At 39.6% G+C, this 25575-nt stretch overlaps 1 protein-coding gene across 3 annotated transcripts in view; it reads left to right on the top strand.

The window, feature by feature from the left end:
- The window catches only part of NIPAL2 (NIPA like domain containing 2), a 53210-nt gene that overhangs the window by 12244 nt on the left and 15391 nt on the right, over positions 1-25575 (top strand). For all 3 annotated transcript variants that reach the window (XM_072924848.1, XM_041713988.2, XM_072924847.1), the window contains exons 2-5: positions 6985-7053; positions 11317-11488; positions 20594-20653; positions 22621-22742. In XM_072924848.1, the coding sequence (XP_072780949.1) occupies positions 6985-7053; positions 11317-11488; positions 20594-20653; positions 22621-22742 (423 nt within the window). The remainder of the gene's footprint in view (positions 1-6984; positions 7054-11316; positions 11489-20593; positions 20654-22620; positions 22743-25575) is intronic.

Here is a 25575-nt window from a genome sequence, read left to right as displayed (position 1 = left end):
CTCCATTCTCCCATTTATTTCTAGTTTTAAGATTTCATTTCAGAGAATAAGAAATTGAAATGTAGAAGTTGAGAGGTTTGGTTTTAACTCTTCGGAAAGAAAAAAAAAATTGCTACTCATAGTGGTCTCTTAACACTACCTGAAAGTAGGTTGTAGTGAGGTGGGTAATTCTTGTCTCCCTAGTAACAAGTGATAGAACAAGAAGAAATGGCCTCAGGTTGTGTCAGGGAAGGTTTAAATAGTACAGTAGGAAAAATATCTTCCAAGAAAAGGTTTCAAGCATTGGAACAGTTTACCCAGGAAGGAGGTTGAGTCACCATCCCTGAAAGTGTTTAAAAGACATGTAGATGTGGTGCTTAGGGTTTCAGTGGTGGACTTGGCAGTACTGGATTCATGGTTGGACTGAATTGTCTTAGAGGTCTTTTTCAACTTAAATAACTCTATAATTCTAGGCTTTTTAACAATACAGTGGGTAGATATGTTTGTATATAACATTAGTAAGCACATAAAAAATTACTTTAGTTACATTATTTCACAGTTCATATTCTCCAGCTTGGTTTGTTACCTGCTATGTATATGAATTAAAATAATCAGAGTGATGAATATAATTAGGATCTCAGGAAAGTGATTAAAACACAGAGATAAATAGAAGAGTCTCACTTCTGTAGTTGCTGTATCCTCTGAAGTTCCCTCACCTTTTCATAACTTACCAGACTCCCATTCCAGCCTTTGCAATTTGTAACTTTTCTGGAAAAAGATAAATTTTAAATTTGTGAGGTAATGTAGTTACCAAGTCTCCTCTCTCTATTCCTAACAATGATGATGCCAAATGTTTTAACTCTCTCCTTCTCATATACTGAACAATGCCCTTTTTCTTTTATGTCACAATGAAAAAATCAAATGTATTTTCATTTCATGTTCCCACACTGGTAATTGCCCTTTTACTCTTATTTCAGCTGTCCTTCAGTACTTCATATGGACCTTAACTGATCTCTGAGTATATGAATTGCACTATGAAAACCATTGGAACAAGGACCTTGTTTTATTTATACATCTGTGAAGTACTAAGTACAGCCAGAGCTCTGTGAATAATAATAGCTAAATGATAAGCCTCTCCCAATTCCACATGGTAGCTCTTTGAAAAATATGTTTTTTGTTAAGGACTCTGAATTCCTCTTGCTTCAGAGTTAACTCATAACTGGAAGTTTAGAATGTGTTCCACCCCTTTTTCTTTTTTTTTTTTTTAGTAAGATCCATTGAGTTCTGACGAAATCCCAATTATTTGAAATGCTGCATAGCTTTTGAAACAGTACATGCCATTAAATTTATTTGGAACACCTTTAGATCTCAAATTCATAGAGAAATCAAGAAAAAATAGGAGCAACAGTTTAGCTATCCTTTATGAGTGAGCCGACAACAGATATTTAAAGTGTTTGGGTTTTTTCTGCTCATCAGTTCAATTTATAGGCATAGCAAGTTTCCATAAATGATGGTGTATACCTTTTAGTCAATGCAAATTATGTTCCTTTTCCTAAGTTTTCATTTCACAGACCTGGCAACTGCAGTTTAATGTGCTTTAGGAAAACACACATATAATATGGATAAATTGCATTTCACCATATAGCTGAGTCTCCAATGCAGATTTTAGTCTGCAAGTGATAAACTTAGTAGAATTATTGCCAAATATACAGATTTCAGCCTGGCTTTCATTTGCCATAAAACCCTTATTTTACTTTGACAATAAATAGAGACTTTGCATGTAAAATGTCACTTTAAAATACTGTCAGAATGGTGTGAAAAGTTCTCTGGTAAACAAGCATCAGGTCCTGCCTGAGTGCTGGGAGCAGGACCATACCCAGCCACTGCCACACTGCTGCTCACTTATTTTGAATAGCAGTATGCTGCCACCCCAGCTGACAAATGGATTTCTCCTGACTGATGGTTCAAACCTCCCTCCCCACGCCTCAGGTGTGCAGGACCCTCATGTGGCTGGGATGGGGATGCCAGGCGAGTGGTGAGGGTGCCTTGCTTGAGGCAAATTTGTCATTTCTTGAACTCATTTACCCCAGCAGCCCCCGTACAGGTCAGTGTCACCCCTGACAAATTGCACAGGGCCACCAGTTTAAAACCCTTGCTGTGGATTGTGAATTTTGACCCTCCTTTAGTGTTAAACATTGGCAGGTGGCTGATAAAGAGCATAATGGTAATGGGGTATGTTTTGGATGGATTATTTCAGGCGCTTAAGCAAGGCAGTGAGGGAGCAGCAGGCCAGAGGAAAGCATGCCTCAAGCCTGTTTTGCCACCAAGTAAAATGCTGGCAGATCCACAATCTCAGTCCATGGTCTGTATGCTCAGGGGTTATCTAGGAAGGACTTCAAATGGGTTGGTGACTTTCATGGCTTGTTCCAAAACATATTAAAGTGAAGTAAATTAAATTTCTGTATTGTTTTTTATTTTCTGGAAAACTTAAGGGCAAGATGTTTCTGTGACGAGCCTCATGCATTTGGAAGCACTGGAAGAATGTGTCAACAGTTTGAAATCTGGGGTCTGACAAAGTGGCCTGTATGCTCGGACAGATGTTTCGGTGCTGAAAAAACTTGCATTTTATGCCAACAGTTTTGAATATTTAAAGCTCTTTCCTGTAGAAGTCCTTAGTTGACTGAAGTAGTACCATGGCTCTGAAATTGTGTCTGCAACTGAATTCCCCAACTGAGGTTTGTCTTGAGACTTATGTGTGGGAAGCTCTGCAGTGCTGTGGATGATATCACAACTGGATATCACAACTGGAAACTCAGAGAATATCATGTTTATTACTTATTAAACTGGATGTTCCACCAGTCCTTTAGCCTCTGAAGGATATTAAGTGGCAGACACAGCACAAATATTGAAGCCTTTCACATGATAGTATGGGAACAGAAGGGCTCTGGTGGCTTTCAGGGCAGTACAGCAATTTTGGGATCTGTCTTCAATTACAGGTTTTCTTTAATTCATGTATGGTTTTCCTAGCCTGAGATGTGCTTTTTCTCCTCTGAGTGTTGCTGTATGTGGTAATCCTGGTTCATTAGAAATTGTCTGCTGATTTAAGATTCACTCTGATTTGAGATGTTTGCAATGTAATTTTCCTTTGTACTGCATTTCCCCCCATTTTTAAATTTAATCAAAGCACGTGTGAGTATGAACCCGCATGAGACGGTTTTGCCATGCTGTAGCTGCATGGTGTTGCTGTACTTTCATCTCATCTCCCTGAATGGATCCATGTGATATTTGACCTCCTTGGGGCATCGTACTCTGCTCTTAATCTTTAGGGGTCTGTCCAGGCCTGGCTTTGGAACATGATGCTATCACCATGCTAAGCAGAGCTCATGAGCACCTGTCAGCCTGGAGCAGGCAGTGCAGTATATATGCCAACAGCAACGCTCAGGTGAAACATGTGGTCATTGCCATAAGATGACCTGAGCCATGAGGGTAAGGTTTGAGCCCAGCTGCTGCCTTCATCATACACGTGCACTGCTTTTTCTTGTGTGCAGACCAGGAGGTTGCTTAAGTTAGGCACAGAGGAGTGTCACAGTATAAGGATTTTAAGCTGAAAGATGATAGATTTAGACTAGATACTAGAAGCTTTTCACAATGAGGGTGGTGAAGCACTGGAACAGTTTGCACAGAGAAATTGTGGATGCCCCATTCCTGGAAATGTTCAAGGTTGAATGGGGCTTTGACCACCAACATTTTAGAAGGTGTCCTTACCCATGGCAGACAGGTTGGAATTAAATTATATTTAAACTCCGTTCCAAACCAAACCATTCTGTGATTCTGTCTTGGTTTGGAAAGACAGGCGTCGGCTAAGGAAGGCAGGAGCCTCCCCTGAAATGGAAAAAAAAAAAACAAGATCCCTTCCCTCTGAATTGTTATAAATTTGAAATTAAGGGGAGCTCTCAGGCAAAAATATCAGAGCAGGAGTAAGAGTTCTTTATTAGGCAAGAAAAAAAAAAAAAAGATAAGATAAAATAAATAATGCAGTGAACAAAAACAACACTGACAGAGTCAGAATACACCCTGACACCCTATTAGTCAGGGTGTTGGTAGCAGTCCAATTGGGAATTATGGCTGCAGTCCTCCTGGAGTGCAGGTGTGGTTCTGTTGGAGCAGTGATCCTGTAAAAAAGGGGTGTAGTCTTCCTGCAGTGGAAGAGGCAGCTGTTCCTCTGGGAAATTCAGTGCAGGAAAAGCCGTGCTGATGTTCAAGAAATTCAAGATTATATCCAGGTAGAAATGCTTGGCTCCTCCCTCTGGGTGGAGCATCTCACAATGGGATGCTGCAACTTTTCTCAGTCATGCAGTGACATTCAACAGGCCATCAACAGCAGATATCTCCCCAGGAGGGAGGATTGGTTTGTGGAAGAGATAAAGAAACTGCCCAATTAAGAGAAGATAATTGCCCCACCTCTAACAGATGGCAATTGAATACATCTTGCCTTGCAATCTAGGACAGATTCTCCAAAAAGAGAATTCAAGATTGTTTCTGTTCAGACATAGGCTGATCATCATGATAGAAATCTTATGTGTCCCACAGTGATATTTGAGCCAAGCTCACAGGTACCTGGTGAAGCAACCACTGTGGTGCAAAAGCAGTTGCTGTTCTGGGGAGGACACCCATGATGCAGGGCATTGGAAAACCCACTGCTGGAGATTTGATTCACAGCCTCTAGAGGCACTCAGGTCATCATCAGTACCCACACATGGGTCTGATTTAGCACATTATTTTAGATGACCAATGGAACACATGACCTCATCCTCTGCTCACCAGCTGCATTCAAGAGCTGGATGGAGACCTGCTTGTGGTCTGGCTAAAGATCAATGGTGTTTTCTCCGTGGTGTGCTGGTTGTAAGGTTTCTGAGTCCTATGCAAGGTTTCTCACCCCCAGCTGAAAACTGGGAGGAAGGAGCTGCAAGGGGTTGCATCTAGAGATGCAGCCGCAACGATAGGACCGGCCTCTGGAACAAGGAGAGCCACAGAGAGACTGAGTTCTCAGCTGGGAATAGTGGGGATTTGTTACAATTACTAATGTAAGTGCAATAAAACGATGGGGTAAATGAGGGGGCAGTTTCTGTTTCCTATTCCCTTCTGTCTCCTTTTTCTTAAACACTTCATGACAAGGCTGACAAGGCCACTTCTCCACCTCTTCACAAGGGAGCATGTTGTCATTTTAAAAGTGCAAATCTTTGGGAGCAAGAAAACAGTTTTAATTTAGTGCTGTTTTTGAAGCTGCTGTGTGGGCAGGATGAAGTGGTCAAACTTTGGGCAAGATCAGTGCTCAGGATTTGATGCTACAGCATTAAGGTGTAAGGAAGGAAAACCCATCCCCTCTGCTTCTGCAAGGCCTGGGTGGTGTCCATATGACTGCATTTCCCCAGAGAGGAAGGAGGCTGCTGTGTCCCTGTAACAGCGCGTGCTGATCCCAGCAGGGACATCGGTGCTGAGGTGTCACATCACACACCTCCCACTGGCTCCAGCGAAGTGTATTCCCAGAGCATGAAAAACACAACTCTGTGTGTGAGAGCCCAGAACATGCTGGATCCCAGTGGAGGATCCTGGGGAGAGGATGCAAGAGAGGAAGGACCTCCAGTGGCTGTGGGCTAAAATCTTGAGTGATGCTTCTCATGAATACTTGTACACAAGCTGTGGCACTGATGCTGTAATAGTTAGCAGAGGGAGCCCTCTCACTTCCTGCTTTCTTGTCTCTAATTCCCCTTGGACCCATCAGTCATGTCCTGGTGACACCTGGCAGGCAGCCAAGCACTTCTCTCAGAGCAGTTCTGTTGTCTGCTTCTCCTGCCGGCTCCAAGCCCCTACAGAAACAGGGGCTGGAAACAGTTGGATTCTGCTGCTTGGCTTAAATATTATATTTGATTTATAACAAGGCTGTTGTTTCTTCACACTTTTGGGGATGCCTTTGCTTAGTCTGCGAACTATCTAGCTGTGACAACAATCACCCCTCCAAGTGCTTTTGGGACAACATGTTGCTCTTCATAAATGTTGAGGGGTAACAGTCTCTGTGGCTGGTAGGCACTGCCTGTTTGGAGTTGCCCAGGGACCTTTTTGGGTAAGTCTAATGAAACATGAGGCTGTAAGCACAGAGTTGGATGCTGCTTTACAGCCTGGAAACAGTTGTTATGCTGGGTTGTATTACCATGACCTTGTTTATAAAAACTGATGGTAAGTTTGTCTTCTCTACAAACTAATGGGGCTCCTCACAGCACGATAGGAGTGACCTTGAATGGGTTTTAAATACACTTAGGATGGTTTGCAATGTGTTAGAACATTTTGAGAGTGGTCAGGGAGCTCTATCAAGTCCATGTTGTTTGATCTTGCTGAAATGGCATCTTTAAATTACTTCTTTCCAAAATAATGAATCCTTTTAATTTCTTGGCTTCATAGAAAGCTTGCAAATCTTATTGAAATTTAGACAGTCTGATTAGGAAATTATTTAATGAAATAACACAATACATTAAAGAAATTTTCAGGAGACCTATGTTCCTGGCTACCCTGTCAAATAGTGGGTATGTTGACACTTAAGATAATTGTGTTCCAATAGGAATGGTTTCATTGCTGATGGTTTTCCTTCTCAATAATGTAAAAACTAGGTCCTTTTTTGGGGGGAAAAGACCTGTCTGTGGTTTTCAACTGAAACCCTGTCTGTGGTTTTCGACCGCCTAGTTTTGTCTTTCATGAGATTTAAGAAAGTGTTCTACTGAAGGACAGCAAAACCAGCATGCCTTTCCATTCCTACTTGTTGACTACTTAAGCCCTAGTCAACTATGCAGAGGTATTTTTTATCACTTTACTTGCTGCAGCATGAACTCAGTGACTGAGAAGTACAATAATTTGGTTTTGACTGGGTCATAATGTGCTATCAGAACACCACCATTATATAGTTCTTCTTAAACTAATAAATATTTTTGTATTTCTTTGCTTTGTGATTTGCAGACTCAGCTGTTTGGAGTTTTACTTGCTGTTGCTTCAAATTTCCTCATCAGTGTCTCTTTGAATATACAGGTATGATATGGTTTCTCTTTATTCAGTGTTGTTTGTATTTAGCAAGTACTTACATTGCAGTTTAGTTTTGATGAAGTTCAAAATGCAAAAATGCAACTTTTGTTGCATTTAATAAACCTTCTCTCTTTCATTAACTGTAATGTAGCAGTGCCCTGCTATAGTTGCTAGGAGTTGGGAGTTGTTGGGAGCTCTCAGCCTGTTCTGTGCTGTGATTGTCATACAGGAAGAGAAGATACATTCATAACTCCTCCTCCTTTGAAAGCCAGAAAGAAATACGAGCTGTGAGTCACTTGTGGTCCCAGTGAACCTGGGAGTAAGGAAGGGTACTATAAGAGACAGTATCAAAAGCTTTGCTGAAGTCCAAAAAATTGCATTAACTGGCTTTCCTAGATCAGCTAGGTGGGTTACCCTGTTACAGAAGGAAATCACATTTGATAAGCAGAACTTACTGCTGATGACGCTGTGCTGGCTGTGACTGATGACTGCATTGACCTTGAAGTGTTTTTTCAATACCTCCCAGAATAATCTTTTCCATGATTTTACTGGTAGTGAATTGAGACTGACAGGTCTCAATTCTGATTCCTGTCTGACTGACAGGAATTTTTCAGGGTTCTCCTTCTTTCACTTCATGAAAATCAGGACAATGTTCACCAGCTTCCAGTCAAGTGGGACCTCTCCAGATTCCCAATTCAAAAATCAAGAGAGATTTTGCAATAACATCAGCTTATTCTTTAAGGATTCTTGGATGAATCCCATGAGGCCCTCTAGATTTGGAGGGATCCAGCTGGAGGAATAGATCCTGCACAAGTTCAGAGTGAGCTGGGATTTGATCATTCTCACAGCCATGGTCCTCCAGCTCAGAGCACTGAGACCCCCTTGGTCCATCATCTATGTTGAAGACAGAGGTAAAGAATGTATTAAACACCTCTGCCTTGTCCATGTCCCTGTTTGTGAGGCGCCCATCCTCATGCTGTAACAGGCTGATGTTATTTCTATGCTTCCTTTTGCTATTATAAATCTGAAAAATCTATTTTTATTTTGCTCCACATTTCTGTCCCTCTTCAAGTTGAGCTTTGGCCACATGAATTTTCTCCCTATAGTGACAAGCTGCATCTCTGTATTCTTCCAGGTCACCTGACCTTGCTTCCACTGGGCAAACCCCTTCCTTTTTTGCCATAGACCCAAAAGAAGATCCTTGTTCAGCCAAGCCAGCCTTCTGCTTGACTTCTGACACTGGGGAATTGCTGCTTCTGTGCCCTGTTTAAAAAGTGACCAGCACTGACAGACCCCAGCACTACTGAAACATTTCCCAGAGGACTTTTCTAACTAGTTCCCTGAGCAACCTGAAGCCTGCTCTCCTCATGTCCAGAGCTGAGGTTTTCCTGCACTTTTCCTCCTGTCAACAAAAATTTTAAACTCAAACATTTCATGGTCTCTGTGGCCAAGATGGTGCCAGTCACCACGTCACTCATGAGAACTGACAAGCAGCAGATCAAGGAGGGCATCTTTCTCAGTCAGCTCCCTGAGGACCTGTTCCATAAATGCATACAGACATAAAGGTTTTTACAATATTGGACCCCAAAATAACTTTGGCCAATTTAGTTTTTCTTCTGCAATTAAGATAAAATACTCTGAGTAAACACTATTTCAATCATAAAAATAAAGGGAGGTGTTGCCCTTACAACTTTGGTAAAGCATTGTAGGGTGCCAATTATAAAATCCATTCTATTTTAATAATTAGAATACATACTCAGTAGAAAGTTACATTTTTCCTTATAATCTGTATCTTGTAGTCTTCATTGTATTTTGAGGTCTTCTAACAAACTTTTTAAAGCACAGAAGACATATTTATGTAAATTGTCCAGAAGTGTTTTTGCTAGCTAGTATTTTAGGAGTTGTACAGGTCTCATATAAAGCTACTTATTGCTTTTTCTGTAAAGGATGAAATAGAAAGTTGTGGAATATGAAAGCTTCTGTTCATAGTAACCCAATTTATTAAAGCTAGAAGGTTCTTCAGTGATTCCCTTCTATTTCAACATCATAAGCTGGAAAATCCCATAGAAAGAAACCTGTTTATCCAGAGGAGGTAGGCAAGTTGAGATGACTGCTGCCTTTCCAACATGAGTTCCAACCTGCAGGTGGTTACAGTGCTAGGACAGGCTCTGGGAAAAACTCAAATGGAAAGTTGAAGGTGAAGTGAAGAAAAGTAAAGGTGAAGTGGGAATTCAGTCTAGCCATAATAATGAGGTTGTTCAGATTTCATATCTTTTGTCTGCTGAGGGTACTGGGTGCCAAAGTAGATGCTTTGCAAGGGGAGTACCAAGGCATACAAGCAGACTTTTATTGACTTGTAATTATAACAGCCCTTACTGGATTTGAACTATCAGATTTTTAAATGCTGATTAGGGAAACCCAATGGCTCTCTTTGCCATTTGACAGAAAATTTAAACTGAAATTTTTTTATCCTTTAAATTAGGTCTTCATTTAGTAACTGTATCTTCTAAATATGAATAATGACTTTCCCTAGATCTCAGCATTTATTTTCACACTCCTATTAACTGGACAGGCCAAATTTTTTTTTGTTCTGTTGTTTTCTGACCATGTAGTCCATTATCCTGCTTCTCTTCCCTCTAGCAGGTTGTCTACTAAAGAACAGCTCATCATTTGCAATGTATTTCAGCTGAGTTATAAAGAGCCTCCACTGAAATACCATTTGCACACATCAGTGTGCAAAGAAGACAGACATCTGGAGAAAGAATGCTGTAGGGGAGTTGCTAAGGTCGCCTTCCTGTGTTTGCTGCACATAATTTCAATCTCACTGTGCCTTCAAAAGTTAATCCTACAAGAATCTGGGGTGAAAATACATCTCAGGATTAAGTTAAGAATTTGTCCTATTTAATTTTTGGCAGAAACTTGGCTTCTTGAATAATAATTTGAATATTATTTAATACTAATTTAATTTGTATATTTATTGGACTTTTTTAATTTCTCTGTTTATATAAATGGAACATCCATTTTGGATGGGTGGCTCAAGTTTTATTTCCTTTTGCTCTTTTTCTCCTTGGAGGGCTAAACTTCCTCCTAGAATTTAATCCCCTGAACACATTCCACAGCATGAAACTGCAGTAATGTGCTTCATCTTCTCAACAAGAGCACTGACTAAGACTATGGGGTATTACAGACATTGCTGTTTGTCTCATGCTGTGTCAAGTAGCCTACAGAGAAGGGATGGGAGTATGAGGAAAATCCTTTACAATTTCTCTGGGCTCTGCAGGGGCAGTTCTAAAATCAAATATCAAGTAAAGGAGAAAAAAATTTCTTTTACCACCATTTGTATTGTAATAACTGTATCATTTGATTTCCACCTTTTTTGACCCATGTGCGGAAAGACTGGAGAGTAATTTGAGAAAGAAAATTATAATCTGCAGAATTAATTTGGTAAACATTGCATCATTCCCAGTAATGACACTTTCTTGATGGAGACTGCCTGGACTCTGTTGCAGAGGATCAGTGTGATCAAAGAAAAATTTGTCTGGCTATATACACGTTCTTGCTGTACAGCCAGAGAAAAAACAATTACAACTTCTGCCAATGATACCTTCTTCATGTAACAGGAAGTGTTGATGTATACTTGAATGTATGTTATACCTGTGCCAACTGTTTTTTCTTTAGAAAATAATGCTTTACTTATGATCTCCTTCTAAGGTCAAACAGGATACTGTAGCCAAATCATAAATTATATTTAATTAATTTAGAGTCCTCCCTACAGAAGATGTGATTAAGTTCTGCCTTTTTCATTTTGAAAGTATATTTGTGGTGAGGATAGGTTTCACAGACAGGAACACCCTGTTGTCAGTTCCCCCTGTCCCAGTTTGTTGCCACAGTTCTGATTCTGCCTCGTCTCCTGCCTTTGAGTGTTTCCAGATCCAGAGCACAACTGCTGAGCTTTGCTTTGAGACAGGAGTAGATGTGTGCAGTGATAGCTAGGAAGCACTAGATAGTATTCACTTAGCATTTTTCAGGTTTATTCAGAGGCCTAATTTTTTCAGCCCTTTCTACCATGGCTAAGAAAGCACATCTGAAGCAGCACTGAGTTAGCACAAAGCTCTGCAACAACAAGCTCAAAGTCCTGTTTAAAAAGAAAACCTTAGAGCATCTGGAGTTTGAAGTTGACAGCCCCCTTAATTATTCCACTTTTGTCAGATATAAGAACACAATGGAAGTCTTTCTACTCATGCCTGTTCCTAATAATTAATTTTCTAGAAATGCGCTCATCTCCGACTGGTGTGCCAAGCAGAGCAGAAGCCCTACTACACGAGCAGGCTGTGGTGGTGCGGGATTATCCTCCTGGGGCTTGGAGAGGTGGGCAATTTCACAGCCTATGGACTCGCCCCCATTGCTCTTGTCGCTCCACTGGGATGTGTTTCTGTTATAGGTGAGACCATTTGCCATTTCTTGCTTGAGTATGTGCTTTAATCGAATGCTTGCTTCTGGCTAGAAGAATAATACCACAGAAACTGCAGCAGGAACACAAGAGGAAAATGTTAATGTCGTGGTTTGAAAAGAAATTATTCATATAATTACATGAGCTGACAGTTTGACAAAAACTGTCTGCTTAAATCAAAGACTCTTCTAATATATTTCTTTTTCCATGGTTTTGTCTTTTGTGTCGCTGTGCTCTGCTAGCTCCTGCCCAGTGCTGTAAGTGTTGCCAGCTCTGCAAGCCCCCAAAGAGGGGAACTGGCATCTGGCTGCATGCTCAGAGCTGTGCTCTGATCCTGAGTGCTTACAACACATTTTCTGTTACCATCACTCCAAGTGGTTTCTGCTGCCTGTTCACTGCACATCGCCATGATTCATGTTGATGTGGACAAACTTGCTTGACACTCCACAGTGTGTGACAAAAAGGGCCTAGAAATTTACAAAAATGCTTCATACATTCATGGACATTATCAAACATGTTCATTTGTTCCTTTATGTACAGATTAATCGGACTTTAGCTGAAGTGATATGATCTCACTCTTTACTTCATGTGGTTTTTTTTGTTATTAAGGTGCTCAGGTATGAGAGGTCTGTTTCTTTGACAAAGTAACATACATTTAAAAATATGTCTTTATGTTGTGCTAGTGTAAAGCAGGGTAGACAGGGCAGTATTGTACAGAAGGTGTAAAAACAGGAACAGAGGGTGCAGCTACATCCCTTAACCTGGTCACTTCGCATCCACAGCTGAAACATCCAGGACTGAGAGATCTCAACAGTTCTGTATATGCTGGAGCTCATTTACTTGCTATTGGCAAGTGCTAACATTGCAAGGTCTGCAGCTACCATTTGCATGCTTGGAAGTGACATTGCAGTGAGTGATTCTCCATGGGAAGGTAGGAAAGATGAAATACCTTCCCAGTGGACTGCCTAGCTGTAGTGGAAGCAAGCAGCTAACAATATGTAGGTGCAATTTAGCAGAGAAAGAGGGAGAAGGAAACTGCAGGCAATTTGCTGCAGCCTTCAATGTTAAACTATTGCAGAATTTCAGATATAAAGCCATGTTAGTTCATCATAGTAGGAAAGAGTTCTCAAAGATAGGAATGACATATTACCTGAGATGAAAATGTAAATTAACATGATATATCCCAGTGTGATTTTGGTGGCAGTAGTTATATGTGTAATAATTGTAGGCATTGTAAGACATCTCTGAACATCAGAGAATATTGGTTAATCTCATTTGTTGTCCAAACAGTAGAAAATGCAAATATAGAAAATTAGAAAGAAAAAGCAAAAAGCAGTGAGTAGAAAGAAAAATCCCTATATTTATTAAACTAAAAAAGGTGAGATCACATTTAGGGTTGATTTTTAGCTGAACAGATTCCTTCTTTGCTTCTGCAAAAGAAGAAATGTTGCATCTGGTGATTCCTTCATTCTCCTCTTCCCTTACTTACAACAAATATCAAGAAACCATTTTGCTAACTGTTATGTCTTACCAAAATTCTCATCCACTTTCATTTTTTTTTTAAACTGTCCCAGAATGCTTATTCTGGAAGATCCAAGAAAGCACTTTAATATCTTATATTCCATTCCCATAAGTCAGCTGACAGTATCCATTTCATAGCCCAAACAATAGAAATATCTGAAATTTTATTTAGTCTAGCAAACAATCCCTTAAGGAAGAGCAAGTAAAAATCGTGAAGACAGCCAATTACAGCAGTAACTTCCCAGTAACACTTCCTACTACAAGATACTTTCCTGTCTTCTGAAATTAAAGCCAGAGAGAGAGAGCATCCTTTCAATTTCAAAAGAGCTCTTCATTTAGGGCAATGACGAACTGCCCAAGTCACATGTGCATCATCTGCTAACAACTGGGCCGAGGGTAGTTTAGGCAGCAGGTTTTCCAATTTAAAAGATCAAGAAATATTTTTCTCATTAAGTTGTGACCACTTTTAAGTGGTGGAGGGTGGCCTTTGCAGAGTCTAGCTTACAGGTGTTTTTGAGGTATTGTTGAATGTGTGTATTTCATAAATTAATTTTTTTTAATGAACAAATTAAGTACTTGATAACAAACTCCAAATGCATACCTGAACCCTAAGTCCAACCTTCTGAGAATAATTTTGTTCCCAAATTCTGTGTCAACATGTCCTATATGGTAAGGGCTGACTCTCACTGACATTGGAAATGCAGTACATATGGTGTGCTGAGGGGAAATGTGCTTTGCAGTATGTCCAGTCACCTAGGGAATCCTCTGCAGGTCTCTGTGACTCTGGGTTTGCAGGGAGAGTTTCCTTTGATTAGGAACCGGGGTTTGGAGGAGGATAAGGCAGACTGGAGTCCCTACCCAGAATGAATTTGGGCTGTACCCATCATATATCTCCAGACTTCTGAGACGGGAAGCATCTTAAAATAGATGGAGCCAACATCTATTATGCTCTGCTACCACAATTAACTGCAACCAACTGGATTTTGCACTCAACCCGGTATCAATTAAATAGTGAAAACTTTGTGCCTCTTTCTATTGAGCTGGATTGTTCCAGTGTCTTGTTTTAAAAAGAATACAGCACCAAAGACTATGAATTGGCATGACGCCAAGAGATTTTTTTTTTTAATAATTAAGCTAGAAAAATGATATATTTTTCTTCTTACACAGTGGAAGTATTTCTGTGTGTGGTTGCAATGATGCAAGCTCTACATCTGTTCAGGGTTTTAAATAGTTTGAGAAGACAGCAGTTGTTTTCTTCAAGAGGAGAAATTAGTAAATTTTTAATTTAAAAATGGAGGAGTAATACATGTTTGATGTGATCATTAAGAAACTTTCTATACTTAAAAAGTAAAACTCATGTTTTACATGTGGCTTGGGTAATTTTAGGTTGCAGTGGTTTTTAGCTCATCATCTTTCTTTTGCCTGCAGAAATGGCTTGGGCATGGAAAAGGTGAGGAAATGTCAGGACATTGGAGACCATTTCTTCTGCAGTATTCATCATTCTGGGGGGAGTTGTTTTACACTTGCCTCACCTAGCCTGACCTTGTTAAGATCCCTTTGCATTTTTATATGCTCCTTCTAAACAGCAGCGGGGGGCTTCAGGCTTAGGAAAATTATATTCCTGAGGTACTTTAGGAAGTTTCTCTGTAGAAATGGATTTCTCCCACTCACTGTAATGTAGCATCTTTGTAGTCCAAGAACTTGGAATTCTGAGGACTCTGTTACTAATGATATCTAGGAAACATTCACCAAACTATTCTTTAAAATATTTGATTTGTACTTGTCTAGAAGATGAAAAAAAAAGGATTTTCATGGTTTTTCCTTCTCTCTGCAGTGTATATGTCCTATAATCCAGGTTCCAGAATTAAGCACACCTTAAAGGTCTCTCTTTTGAGCAGTTTCTCAGATGGGGAAAAATGTTGCAAGTTTTGTTCACCACTTTTCCAGTACAAATCTTTGATCATGTTAGAAATATCACAGGCTCAGTGTGCAAGACAGCTGTCAAGAGGTATCTGTAATGTCTTTCTTTGTATTCAGTGGAGCATTAATATCCATCATATAAACCAAGAACAGGTTTTGGAAGTCAATTATATGTAATGAATTTGTTCCCAGGTGTCATTTGCGCTGCAGCAATTAAATGCACTACAGAACTCATCATCTCTCCAGATTTTCTTGACTCTGTGGCAGACCACAATAGCTTGTGTTTGGGGATGGATTGAAGCATCTTCAAGTTCTCAGTACTGGGAGAGTCCTGATTCACTTCAGCTTGGAAAACAGGCTGAGGGTCTGTTCATACAAAGCATACTTTGAGGTCAGATCTTGAAATGTGACTGCCAGCAACTGCATTCCCGTAACTTGAGCAGTGCTCAACTGATTTAGGGGTAAAATCAACTGGGTGAACTTAAACTGCTTGATTAGATGGAAGCACACCCTTAAGTTGCATAAAATAGAGTAAATGCTTGGTCTCAAAGTGAAATATTGTTGCACAAACTGAGAGAGGTGCAATAGTCTTTGAATTATATCTAGTTCTCTTCCCTTGGTATTTCATCCAGACCACTGGTGAAGTGTTCTTCTGCATGGGTGAGTTTAATTGCCTTCACCTGACTGAATCTGTTAAGCTTAAGAGAATTAACATTTAAAGCAAGTATGAAATTTTGTGGATTTTTTTTTGAAAACTGTTGGAGAAGACAGTAGTGTAAGCAGCCTATGCATTTATGAGGAGAGCAGTAATCTTTTAAAATAGTGCATAAAGCTTATCTAGAAATCAAAAAGAGGAAAAGAAAGAATATAATAATATTTAAAATTATGAACAGTTGTTACAAAAACTATTTAGTGCAAGATTTGACAGTAAAAACAAGAGATAGTATGATCATTCATATTCATAAATGGCTTGAGTATCAGGAAAACAGCTTAATAGTGAAATACAGTGAAATAGTTTTGCATAGGAAAAATAAATCATGCACACACACTCGAGTTTTTTATGGCTGGATTGGACAAAATACACAGAATACATACTATGAATCGGTATGTATTTTCTATTTTTTACTTCTGTTGTGTATTATCCCTTTCTTAAAGAAACAAACAAAACCCAGTCCTAGCTGCAGCTTTCATGTCTAGGAAGCAGAGGAGTTATTTTGTGAGCTGGATTCTCACCATTCATTGTCTGCTCGTGGCAGAACCCACACATCACATTGCTCTTTATTTCTATTTGTGCTGGAGAAAACCTACATATGGAGATAATTGTAAATAATCACTCTCCTAAGAGAATGAGCAGCTGACTGAGCTATGTGTAGCGCCATTACAGCCCTTCCTCAAGTCACTTAATTGCATATAAAATGTTTTAAATAATTTTTTCAATTTACATTGAAATTCACATGCTGCAATAAATACACATTCATTCAATACATGTGAATATATGATCATTCAATATATAATGAATATATTCATTCAATAATGAATGTAAACCAGCCTGGTTTACATGATGAAGATGAAGATTTTTAGATAACAATTAAGCTTCTGAACAAATACTTTCCCCCCCTTTTCCACCCAACAGTTTTTATTTATCATGATTTTGATGAAGTGTCAAATCATATTTTCCATTTGAGTTTCATGAGCATTAAGAAAGGCTTTTTCATATAGAAATAAGCATTTTAGAGGATGTATTTACTTCATAATTTATGGATATTAATATAAGCATGCAATCAAGACATGAAACAAACTCAAGGATTACATTAGGTTATGCTGGTTCTGTTATGTTTAATCCTTAACAGATCATCTCACAGATTTTCTGCCCTTCTCTTCATCTAGCAACCATTGTCACTGGGAATGGGAGCTGCATCTCTGCCTACTTTTGGAAGTTTTACCTTAATAATTAGTGAAAACCTAAAAAATTATTCTGATTCACCCAAAAGTACACAATTCTTCTCAGATGACCAGGGATGCCTTGATGACTTGAAGGCTGATAATCCAGGCCTAGGGCTGTCCATGTGTTGCATTCCCAAAGACAGCAGTTCAAAACCAGCGAGGCTTCAGAACAGTGGTAAATTGCTTGTTTTGTTCCCGAGCTACTGTCAGCTTACTCTTTGACGCAATTTTTTGTCTGGGTTTCTGTATTGTTGTATTCTATTGCTAACCAATTAAAAAAAAAAAACAAAAACAAAAACACAAGAAGAAAACTATTCCTGACTTTGACACAGACCTCAATCTCTCTATGTTTTTTTTTAAAGAAAGCAAACAAAAACAAAAAAAAAAATATTGCAAAGATGTATTCATACTTTTTAGCACAGCAATTGCCAAGTTCCTCAGTCTATTCACTCACAGACTGAAACATAATGTTCAATAATTTATTTCTCACATCACTATAATAGTGGAGGAAGCACAGTTTCTGTGGAGGAAGAGCAAAAGAACTCTGGCATGGGAAAGGAAATATTTGGGCTGAGTGGTAGGGAATTAAACTTACACTGTGGTGATGAGGTGAAATCAAGAAGAAGTGGGCTCGGAGGAAAGTATGGGGGTATAACATCACTGGTAGAGAGGAGGAGAGGTAGGACGACGTAAGATACCTCACCTGTGATTTGAGGGAGGGTGGGAAAGGAGAGGAGAGTCTGGGGAGTTTCAGCAGGTCTGCATTTAAGAACTGAATTTGGGATACAGTAAGGGCTTATATTCATATATCTGGTAGGCCTTGTTGTTAGCCTCTGGATGCCCACTTTCTCCTGCAAAGAGTTCACGACTCCTAGGATAACTCAGGTTAGAAGGAACCTTAGGAAGTGCCTAACCCAACCTCCTGCTTAAAGCAGGATCAGTTTAGAGGCCATCCAGCAGAGAGGAGAGCAGAGAGCCTGTGTTGGCCTTTTGGCATAGTGTCTTAAACTGCCTCTTCAGGAGGAGTTAATATCTTAGGCAACTGAGTGCACCTGAGGTTCTAAGTGGGAGCTAAGGAAGAGGAGCAGAGCTAGGAGGGCTGTGGGTTTCTCACTGGGTTCCTGGGGAACACTTTGATGTCTGTCATTTGTCTCACCAGCCAGAAAAGGCTGCAAAGCCAGCAGAAAACTGGCAACACCAGCCTGCATTCCCAGGGCTCCTTTCATACTCCTCCTCCCCGACCCATCTGCAGCAAGACAATCAGCTCTTGGATTCTTTGCTTTAATCTGATTCAAGCCTACCTTGAAAATTGAAGAATAGGGAAGACCTCCCAAGGTCAAACCTTGGGAGCTTAAACCCCAGAAAACTAACAAAAGTAAAATTAAAATATCATGTTCTCTTGGCCATGCTACCATAACTTGCTTAAAATTTTGTCCTGGAGGTAACAGACGGAGTTTGCAAGGCTTCTGACCAGTCATGTATGTCTTCTAGCATCTCATCAGGTCTGTGTAACTGTTCTCTGCTTATTCTCTTATATTTACCCCATTTCCTTTTCTTCTTCACTTGAATGCAACTGGAGCATTGGCAGCTTACCCCAGAGACAGTTGTGTTTTGTGTTCAGAGTATCTCCTGGGTCTCATTCAACTTGGTGTTGTACCTCCCTTCCTATTGCAGTTTTTTTCTCTACTCCCAGATGGTCTAGTATGTGTTCTTAAAACCTCTCCTATTTTTAGATTCCTCTACATATTTCTCTACATCATAGAGTATTAATTATACATAGATTCTGTTAAGCTCATGATCTCTGGTGCAATACCAGATATCTCTGGAGACAGGGCTTGCTGCATTTGAATGCATTATTAAAGCAGAGTGAAAAGTTTCATTATCTGGCTGCATTCCAGCACCATCTTGTGCCCACTGCCAGCTTCAGAGGTTGTGATCCCTATAAGTTGACATTTGGGCATAATTCATCTTACCCCAAATTGGATGCCAACAGTGGAATTGCATTTACTAGACCTCTGCTGAATGCAGAGACTCCAGACATGGAGTACTCAAAACAAACAAACAAACAAAAAGAACAGCAAAAAAATCACTGAGGTATCAAAGAGGCAGCAGCTCTTTGCTGTGACTGGTCTAGGTGAGTGGTTTGAGGTGGGATTTGTAAAAGCTATGAGAGCAGGAAGACAAAGCAGTAATTAATTCCTGCACTATCTTGGATGCTGCTGTTTCTTTCCTGGTTTTTGTACCTTCTTTTTTTTCTGAAACCTAGGTAGCTCTGCTATTAACAGTGTTGCCTGGATACCATCAGTGTCTTCGCTCCAGCAAGTCATCACTGAAAAATTGAATAAAGAAAACCATATCAGGCAACCTAATTTCAATGAGGCATTTTCAGTTGAAGATCCTTTTATTGCACTTACTTGTTTGCACAGATCCCCATCACTCTTGCTACAGTTTAATTTTATGACTTCTGCTCTATCTGATCTTCTACTGACTGGAAAACAGACCTGATGCTGAATTACAGTTCTCTGTTTACCTCTCGGTATGAACCTCTCTAGATTTTTCTAGAGTACATCCACGAGCTAAACACAAATGAAATTTTCCATGAGAACAATAAAGAGGCAAAGATAGTTGTAAAAATGTTGAACTGTTCTTTCAAGAATAAACCATGCTGTAGACAAGTAGGAAGCTCTTGTAGCAGCATGCCATGACTCTTTTTCAATGTGTCCCTTCACTGTCCCTCCTGAGCAGTTTTTCTTTGATGTTTCTGAATGAATCTAACATTGCTGATGCACCTCTCACAGAGGACTTTACTCATCTCTTTTATCCAGCCTCCTTTTCGTTTTAGAGGTAGATGTTGTGTGCTGGAATAGAGCCATGTCTCCCAGTCTCATCCATCCTAAGTTCAAAGCCCTTCTTTCCTCTCTAGCACATGTCCACACTGAGCTGCTAACCACAAAACCTGCCCTAACCACTGCTGCTGCTCATCTCCACCATGCTGCCCATCCTGAAGAGACAGGACTAGGAGCTGGCAGAGGTCAGATGCAAGAGCTGAACCTGTTTCACAGAAAACAGGAAAAATAATTTCTAGGACTCACTTCCAGTTTTCTCCTTCCTCAGAGCAAGTCACTCTGAAAGACCATGGGCAGTGCTCCCGTACACCTGTGAGGTTTTCTCCCTGTTTGTCTGCAGACGTCATGACCACGTAGATGATACGAAATACTAGGTTTTTGCAGTGACTTTCTTCTTCTCAGTTGTACTGCTGTTACTTTGCTTATAAGCCTCTAATACATTGAATACTAAAGAAGCAGAATTTTATTGTTCCATGATGCAGTTTGCCTTGAGCAAGTCCATACAGTGACTTGGTAGCCAAACGGGGAGTGAAACAGTAAGGTTGATCAGTGCCCAGTTTCCCTGACATTTCCACATATGACTGAATCAGAGCAGTTTAAGCAGTGTCCCTGCATGGGAAATAAGAAGGGTATTGCATCTTTTCAATTCATTAAGAGCCTGCAGATATGTCTGAAATCTTACAGAAAGAAAGTTTTGGTGGCTTGCAGGAATGGACTGCTGGCTGTTTATATCATGGTATGGTGCAACAACAACACCCATGAGATATATTTAAACTTGTCCCAGGGCAGGTTTTTGCCATAGCACTTGATATTCTAACAAATATATGTGTGTATATATATAAAGGTCTTTATATATCTATTCTAGGTAGTGCATTTATTTCTGTCTTTTTTCTAAAGAAGACCATGAGGACTGCTGATATATTGGGTAAGTAAGCATTTGCTAATTTAGACATGTGTGCTGCCATATGCTTAGCAAGCTGTAACTCTCACTCAGCCCCCCACCTTCACACTCCCACTTTGCCAAACAAGTGTTTCAAGGCAGATACTTTCAAAATTGGGAAAAAGTGATAAAAAGAGAGAGATTCCTCAGTGCATGAGGAAAAGATTTTATTCCCAAATCCTCTGCACTTACAACCATAATTCATTCTTTATGTATCCTTATTGCTCAAATTTATTTTCATTTTCTAATTTTGCCTATGAGGTTGTCTTTAGTATTATCTTCATGAGTACAACACAGAATTAATAAAATCAGGGAAGTTATCGAGTTACTTATTTGAATATAAGATTTTTTTTCTTACTGCATAGCTATTGCACAAAAATTCAAGCTCAATTTAAATTGATAACTTCCCTTTGGTTTTAGTTTTATCACTTCAAAAAACAAATAATCATATTTGTCAAGTGTTCAGTTGGGAAATGTGGTGTTCACTGTAAAAGCCTGTCAACTTTTTGTCTGTGTCCAAGGTTTTTTTGCATATCAAAACTGCCCACCTTGAACACAGTAATAGTGAGAAAAAAGCATATTTTAGGGTTTGGGCTTTATACCAAGCCATCTCAACTGGGATAGTTCACCTGATGCAGGGCACCTGATATTTTTGTGGGTTCCTAACACCTAGTCTAGATTGTCCAAACTGTAGTGAGGACAGCTGTTCTTATGAATGTGTTGGAGAGATCTGCTCCGTATCGTTCCAGGAATACTATATATGATTTATTTAGGTTTGGAATCCAAGTTTGCCAGCTCAGCTGCTAAATTCAAAACCCCCCCTCCCTTCACTGATCATGTTTCCCTTATGGCTTTAAACACTGTGTGTTGCTTTAACTAGTGTTCAGCTGATTTATTTTATTTCTGTGAGTTTGACTTTGCAAGATGAATTTAACAATGTTGCTACATTCCATAAGAATGAGCTGTATGATGGGAAATATGGTGATGGTTTTGCAAGCACATAAATATAGTGCAGTTCTGCTTTTCCAAGGGAGCTGCTTGAGATAGCAGTGCCAACAAATCCCTCCGGATGTGCTTTGTTTTGTATTCCTGAGCCTTGCATTCCACTCCAATTTATAGGTTTACCAAGAATTTTAAAGATTATTTGATTTAGCTAATATCTTCCTTAATCCAATACATTTTACGATGTTCGGATCATCTCACTTCTATCTGGATACTTCAAGGAACATCTGTGTTTGTCACAGGCAGATGTCCACAAGGCAGAACTTGCAGATTTTTATTAAAAGCATAATAATGCAAGTTCGACCTTGAAAAGGGGCCCTGGCAACCTAGTGGCTGAACAGTCTATTGCAAATCATCCTTTTATAAAACAGTTCATAGATCTGCAAATACAAGAGGGAGCAGCCAGAATGTTGGCCCTATGACAGCTTCACTTGAGCACTGGACTGGCAGCTGTGTTGCATCTGATGCTTCCAGGGCAGGTTGATGGCTGGTGCAGATCTCTGTGGCCACTCTGACTTTGGGACAGTCATGTTTGTTTGCCCTGGCTAATGACCCAACTGACTGCACTAGTAGGAAATATGTCCTTCCAGCTCAGGCTAAGTTTGCATGATGCACTTTGTGCCTGAGAGAAATACAAAGGATTCATTTGCCTTTGTCATACACTTGGATTTAGAATTGACAGTATTTTAAAATGCATTGTTGAATTGGAACCCTAATTCACATGGCTTTACTGACAACGTTTTTTCACATTTCCAAAATTATTTGAGTCTTTAATAAAAATTAGACTAGATAAGAGCACAAATGCAAGGCAATCCCATTGCCTAAATATAGATCTATTTAAATGGACTTAAATTTTCTTCTAGAAACTATTTTTGAATCAGCTGGTGATCAAGTATGACCACAATTACCAAATACTGTATTGCCAAAGTAACATGTCCTTTTCTTTAAAGGAGGAACACTGACAATTACAGGGATATACTTGTTGGTGACATTCACTCCAAATGTACCTCAGGAGCTCACAGCAAGACAAGTGCAGAATTACCTAGTGAGCTGGCCTTTTTTGGTATATTCAGTGAGTATCTGGTTCACACTACTCCCTTAATCAGAAAAACTGGGTTACTGGGCTTTTTATAGCATTATAAATTAGTGGTAGAAAAACTGCTCCTGAAGATAAATTGTGTGATTTTCAAAGGAGAGAAAGTCCCTCATCATCCTCCTGAATCCAAACTGAAATATGCAGCAATAAAATATAATTTTAAACTATTTTTCAGGGGAAAGTCATAATTGTGCAGGATTTACAAGAGTGGAAAGATTTTGATACTTGGGGAACATGAGGGAAAACGTAAATATTGGTACTGTTTAAATTTCCTATATATGTGTTCATGCCCCCCTGTCTGCCTGTACATCTAAGTTTCAGGGGTCTTCTGGAATGTGATGGAATTGTGCTTTGAAAAATCAGGCTATCTGTGTTTTTGGTCCTGCTTTTTGTCTTTCATATCTGTTTTATTCCCATGTTGTTAAGCCTGGCTGAAAGGAGCTGAGATGGGAAGAGGTGGCCTACTTCACTGCCACTTAGGTTAATCTGAACATGAGACAGAATTCAAATACAAAAATACCATTTTGATTAAAGTATCTGTATACAAACTTCAAACACCATACATCTTCTTTGATGTATTTCATTAACATCAGGAACAAGACCGGAGTGAGTAGGATTAATTTCTGCCCCTCTTTTCCTCTAGAAAGCTGAAAATGTTTTCCTCCAGCTGAATGTAAAAGCTGCAATAGAGGAGCTTCAGAAACACCTATTTCCCAGAATAGGGACTCACTCAAGTTAGATTCTTAGTGCCCAGGCTTTTCTTAGTAGGAATCTCTGTTAGAAAGCCACTGAGTAGAGAGTTAAGGACCTTAATCTTTTAGCCAACATGCATATTTTAAATGCATCTAACTATCTATTAACTACTGATTAAACATAAATTACATGCTACCATAAAACATGTTGATCCTCTCTTTCAATTAATTGTGCATTTTAAACTCTCTTTCAAGTTTTTGCCCTGTAAAAGATCCTGAAATATGCTGATTCAGCTCAGTGGAAAAAATGAATATTCATGCTGTATAAGTCAAAACATCTACTTTCAATCAGGCAATACCCAAGGGTTTTGGGGTACTCAGTAAGAGTAGCTTCAGCATCTACAAGAGCTTCAAGAAGTTCATGCAATCAGCAGAGTAAGAGGGGGGAGTTCAAAATAGGGATATTAATGCTCTTTCTTTTCTACTGAATATCACCCTCTACCCTGCAGTTTTACTTTTAGATGATTAAGTAGCCTGACATTTTAGATACTGATTTTAAATTGTTGATTCACCCATTTGTGTAGAAATGGTGGAGAAAGAAAACTCCCTATCCACACTCAGTGACACCAGAAATTTCTGTGTGATATAACGTTCACATTTTTTTGAAAACAACAGGTTCCTGGAAAAGGGTTTTTCCCCACCTGAGGACTTTTTTGACTTAACTTCAGGAAAAGTTTTCAAGAATACAATTGAATGTGTAGGAAGACTGTGCTGTATGCTTCTTAGGAGACATTGTGAGGAGGTAGTAGGTAACCTCAGAACTTCATTTCTCCTCTTATCTCCTTTCCCTACCTTAGCCAGCATCTAATTCTGCATGTATAGCATAGGTTATAGGGGAGGATGGAGCAAATACAGAGCAAATCTTGACTCAACGATATATCAAACTGTTCCGTGCGTTCATCTGTGTTGAGCTCCCTCTGACCAAAGAAAGGGGATGAGCGAAAGTCGCTCCACAAGAGACAGAGGTATCAGCCTGATTGCCCTCGTATGCTGCTGGAAGATCAAGCAAACCCTGCTGTAAACATTCTCTTTGGGCAGGGAATAAGCTCTTCAAAACTGGTTGTAAAATGCCTAGCACAGGTTGGCTGTTGAGATATAAAAAAGTGCAGCAGAAGCTGCAGAATTTCCAGTATAAATATACAATGAGGAGACAGTACAGAAGCATAATGCAGTCCAACAATCTTTCTAAAAGTAGCCCCAAAGTGTGGTCTGCTGAGAAATACAAAGCTCCAATGGTACAAAATGTTCTCTGTGGGTGGTAAACCATCCCCATGGTACTCCACTGGTATGTTCTGCAGAAGTAGCCTCTAATTCCCACAAGACAACTTTGAGTCTGCAGTAGCATAATTATGTCTGAGCGAGAATGACTACCTTAGCTTGTTTTTTTCTCTTTTGCTTATGTGCACTTAGAATCTCTACAGAGGACGTAAATCATAGATTAAGCTGTTAGGTTTCCCTAAACAGAAGCATAGTAAGAATTGGGTTGTTAATATTTAATCTCTGCAAAATCAGGTTCAAAACATTTCTGCTTCTCTTTTGAAGTGCCTAGAAGACCATCTTGTATATGCCAGAAAAGCATTTGAGGCAGCCAATGTGGTATTTTGTTTTGGTGCCTTCTGGTAGAGCTTAGAAACATGGAAAACATGATTATTAAATAATGATGATATGTGGGTTTGAGGAGACGTCAGTAGACATTAGTTGTAATAGCAAAGATGACTGTAAGCAGGTAAAGTTCCTTCATGTCCTCTAAACAAGAATATGTGAAGCTTCCCATTCCTGGACTTCATATTTATCACTACCACAGCTATCAGTGATGAGACTAAGTGATGTTTTGGGTAGTTCTCAGAAGACAATTTTAGGCAGCAGCTGGGGCAGCCCAGCTGTGTGAGGCCCTGTTAGGAGCCATGGACTCTGCTTGCAGTGGAACTTAATTGTCACAGACTCTCCCTTGTCTTCTGATTAAAGATGACCTGTATTTGGGTCACCAAGTGGCAGAGAACCATGGAAGAATAGTTAGGCTGCTGGACAGCACTGAGAACTAATTGTTTGGATTTCCA

This window comes from Taeniopygia guttata, chromosome 2 (genome assembly GCF_048771995.1).
Source record: "Taeniopygia guttata chromosome 2, bTaeGut7.mat, whole genome shotgun sequence".
Classification (NCBI taxonomy): Eukaryota; Metazoa; Chordata; class Aves; order Passeriformes; family Estrildidae; genus Taeniopygia; species Taeniopygia guttata.
The sequence above is the reverse complement of the archived record's forward strand: the minus strand, read 5'-3'. Positions and strand labels throughout refer to the sequence as shown.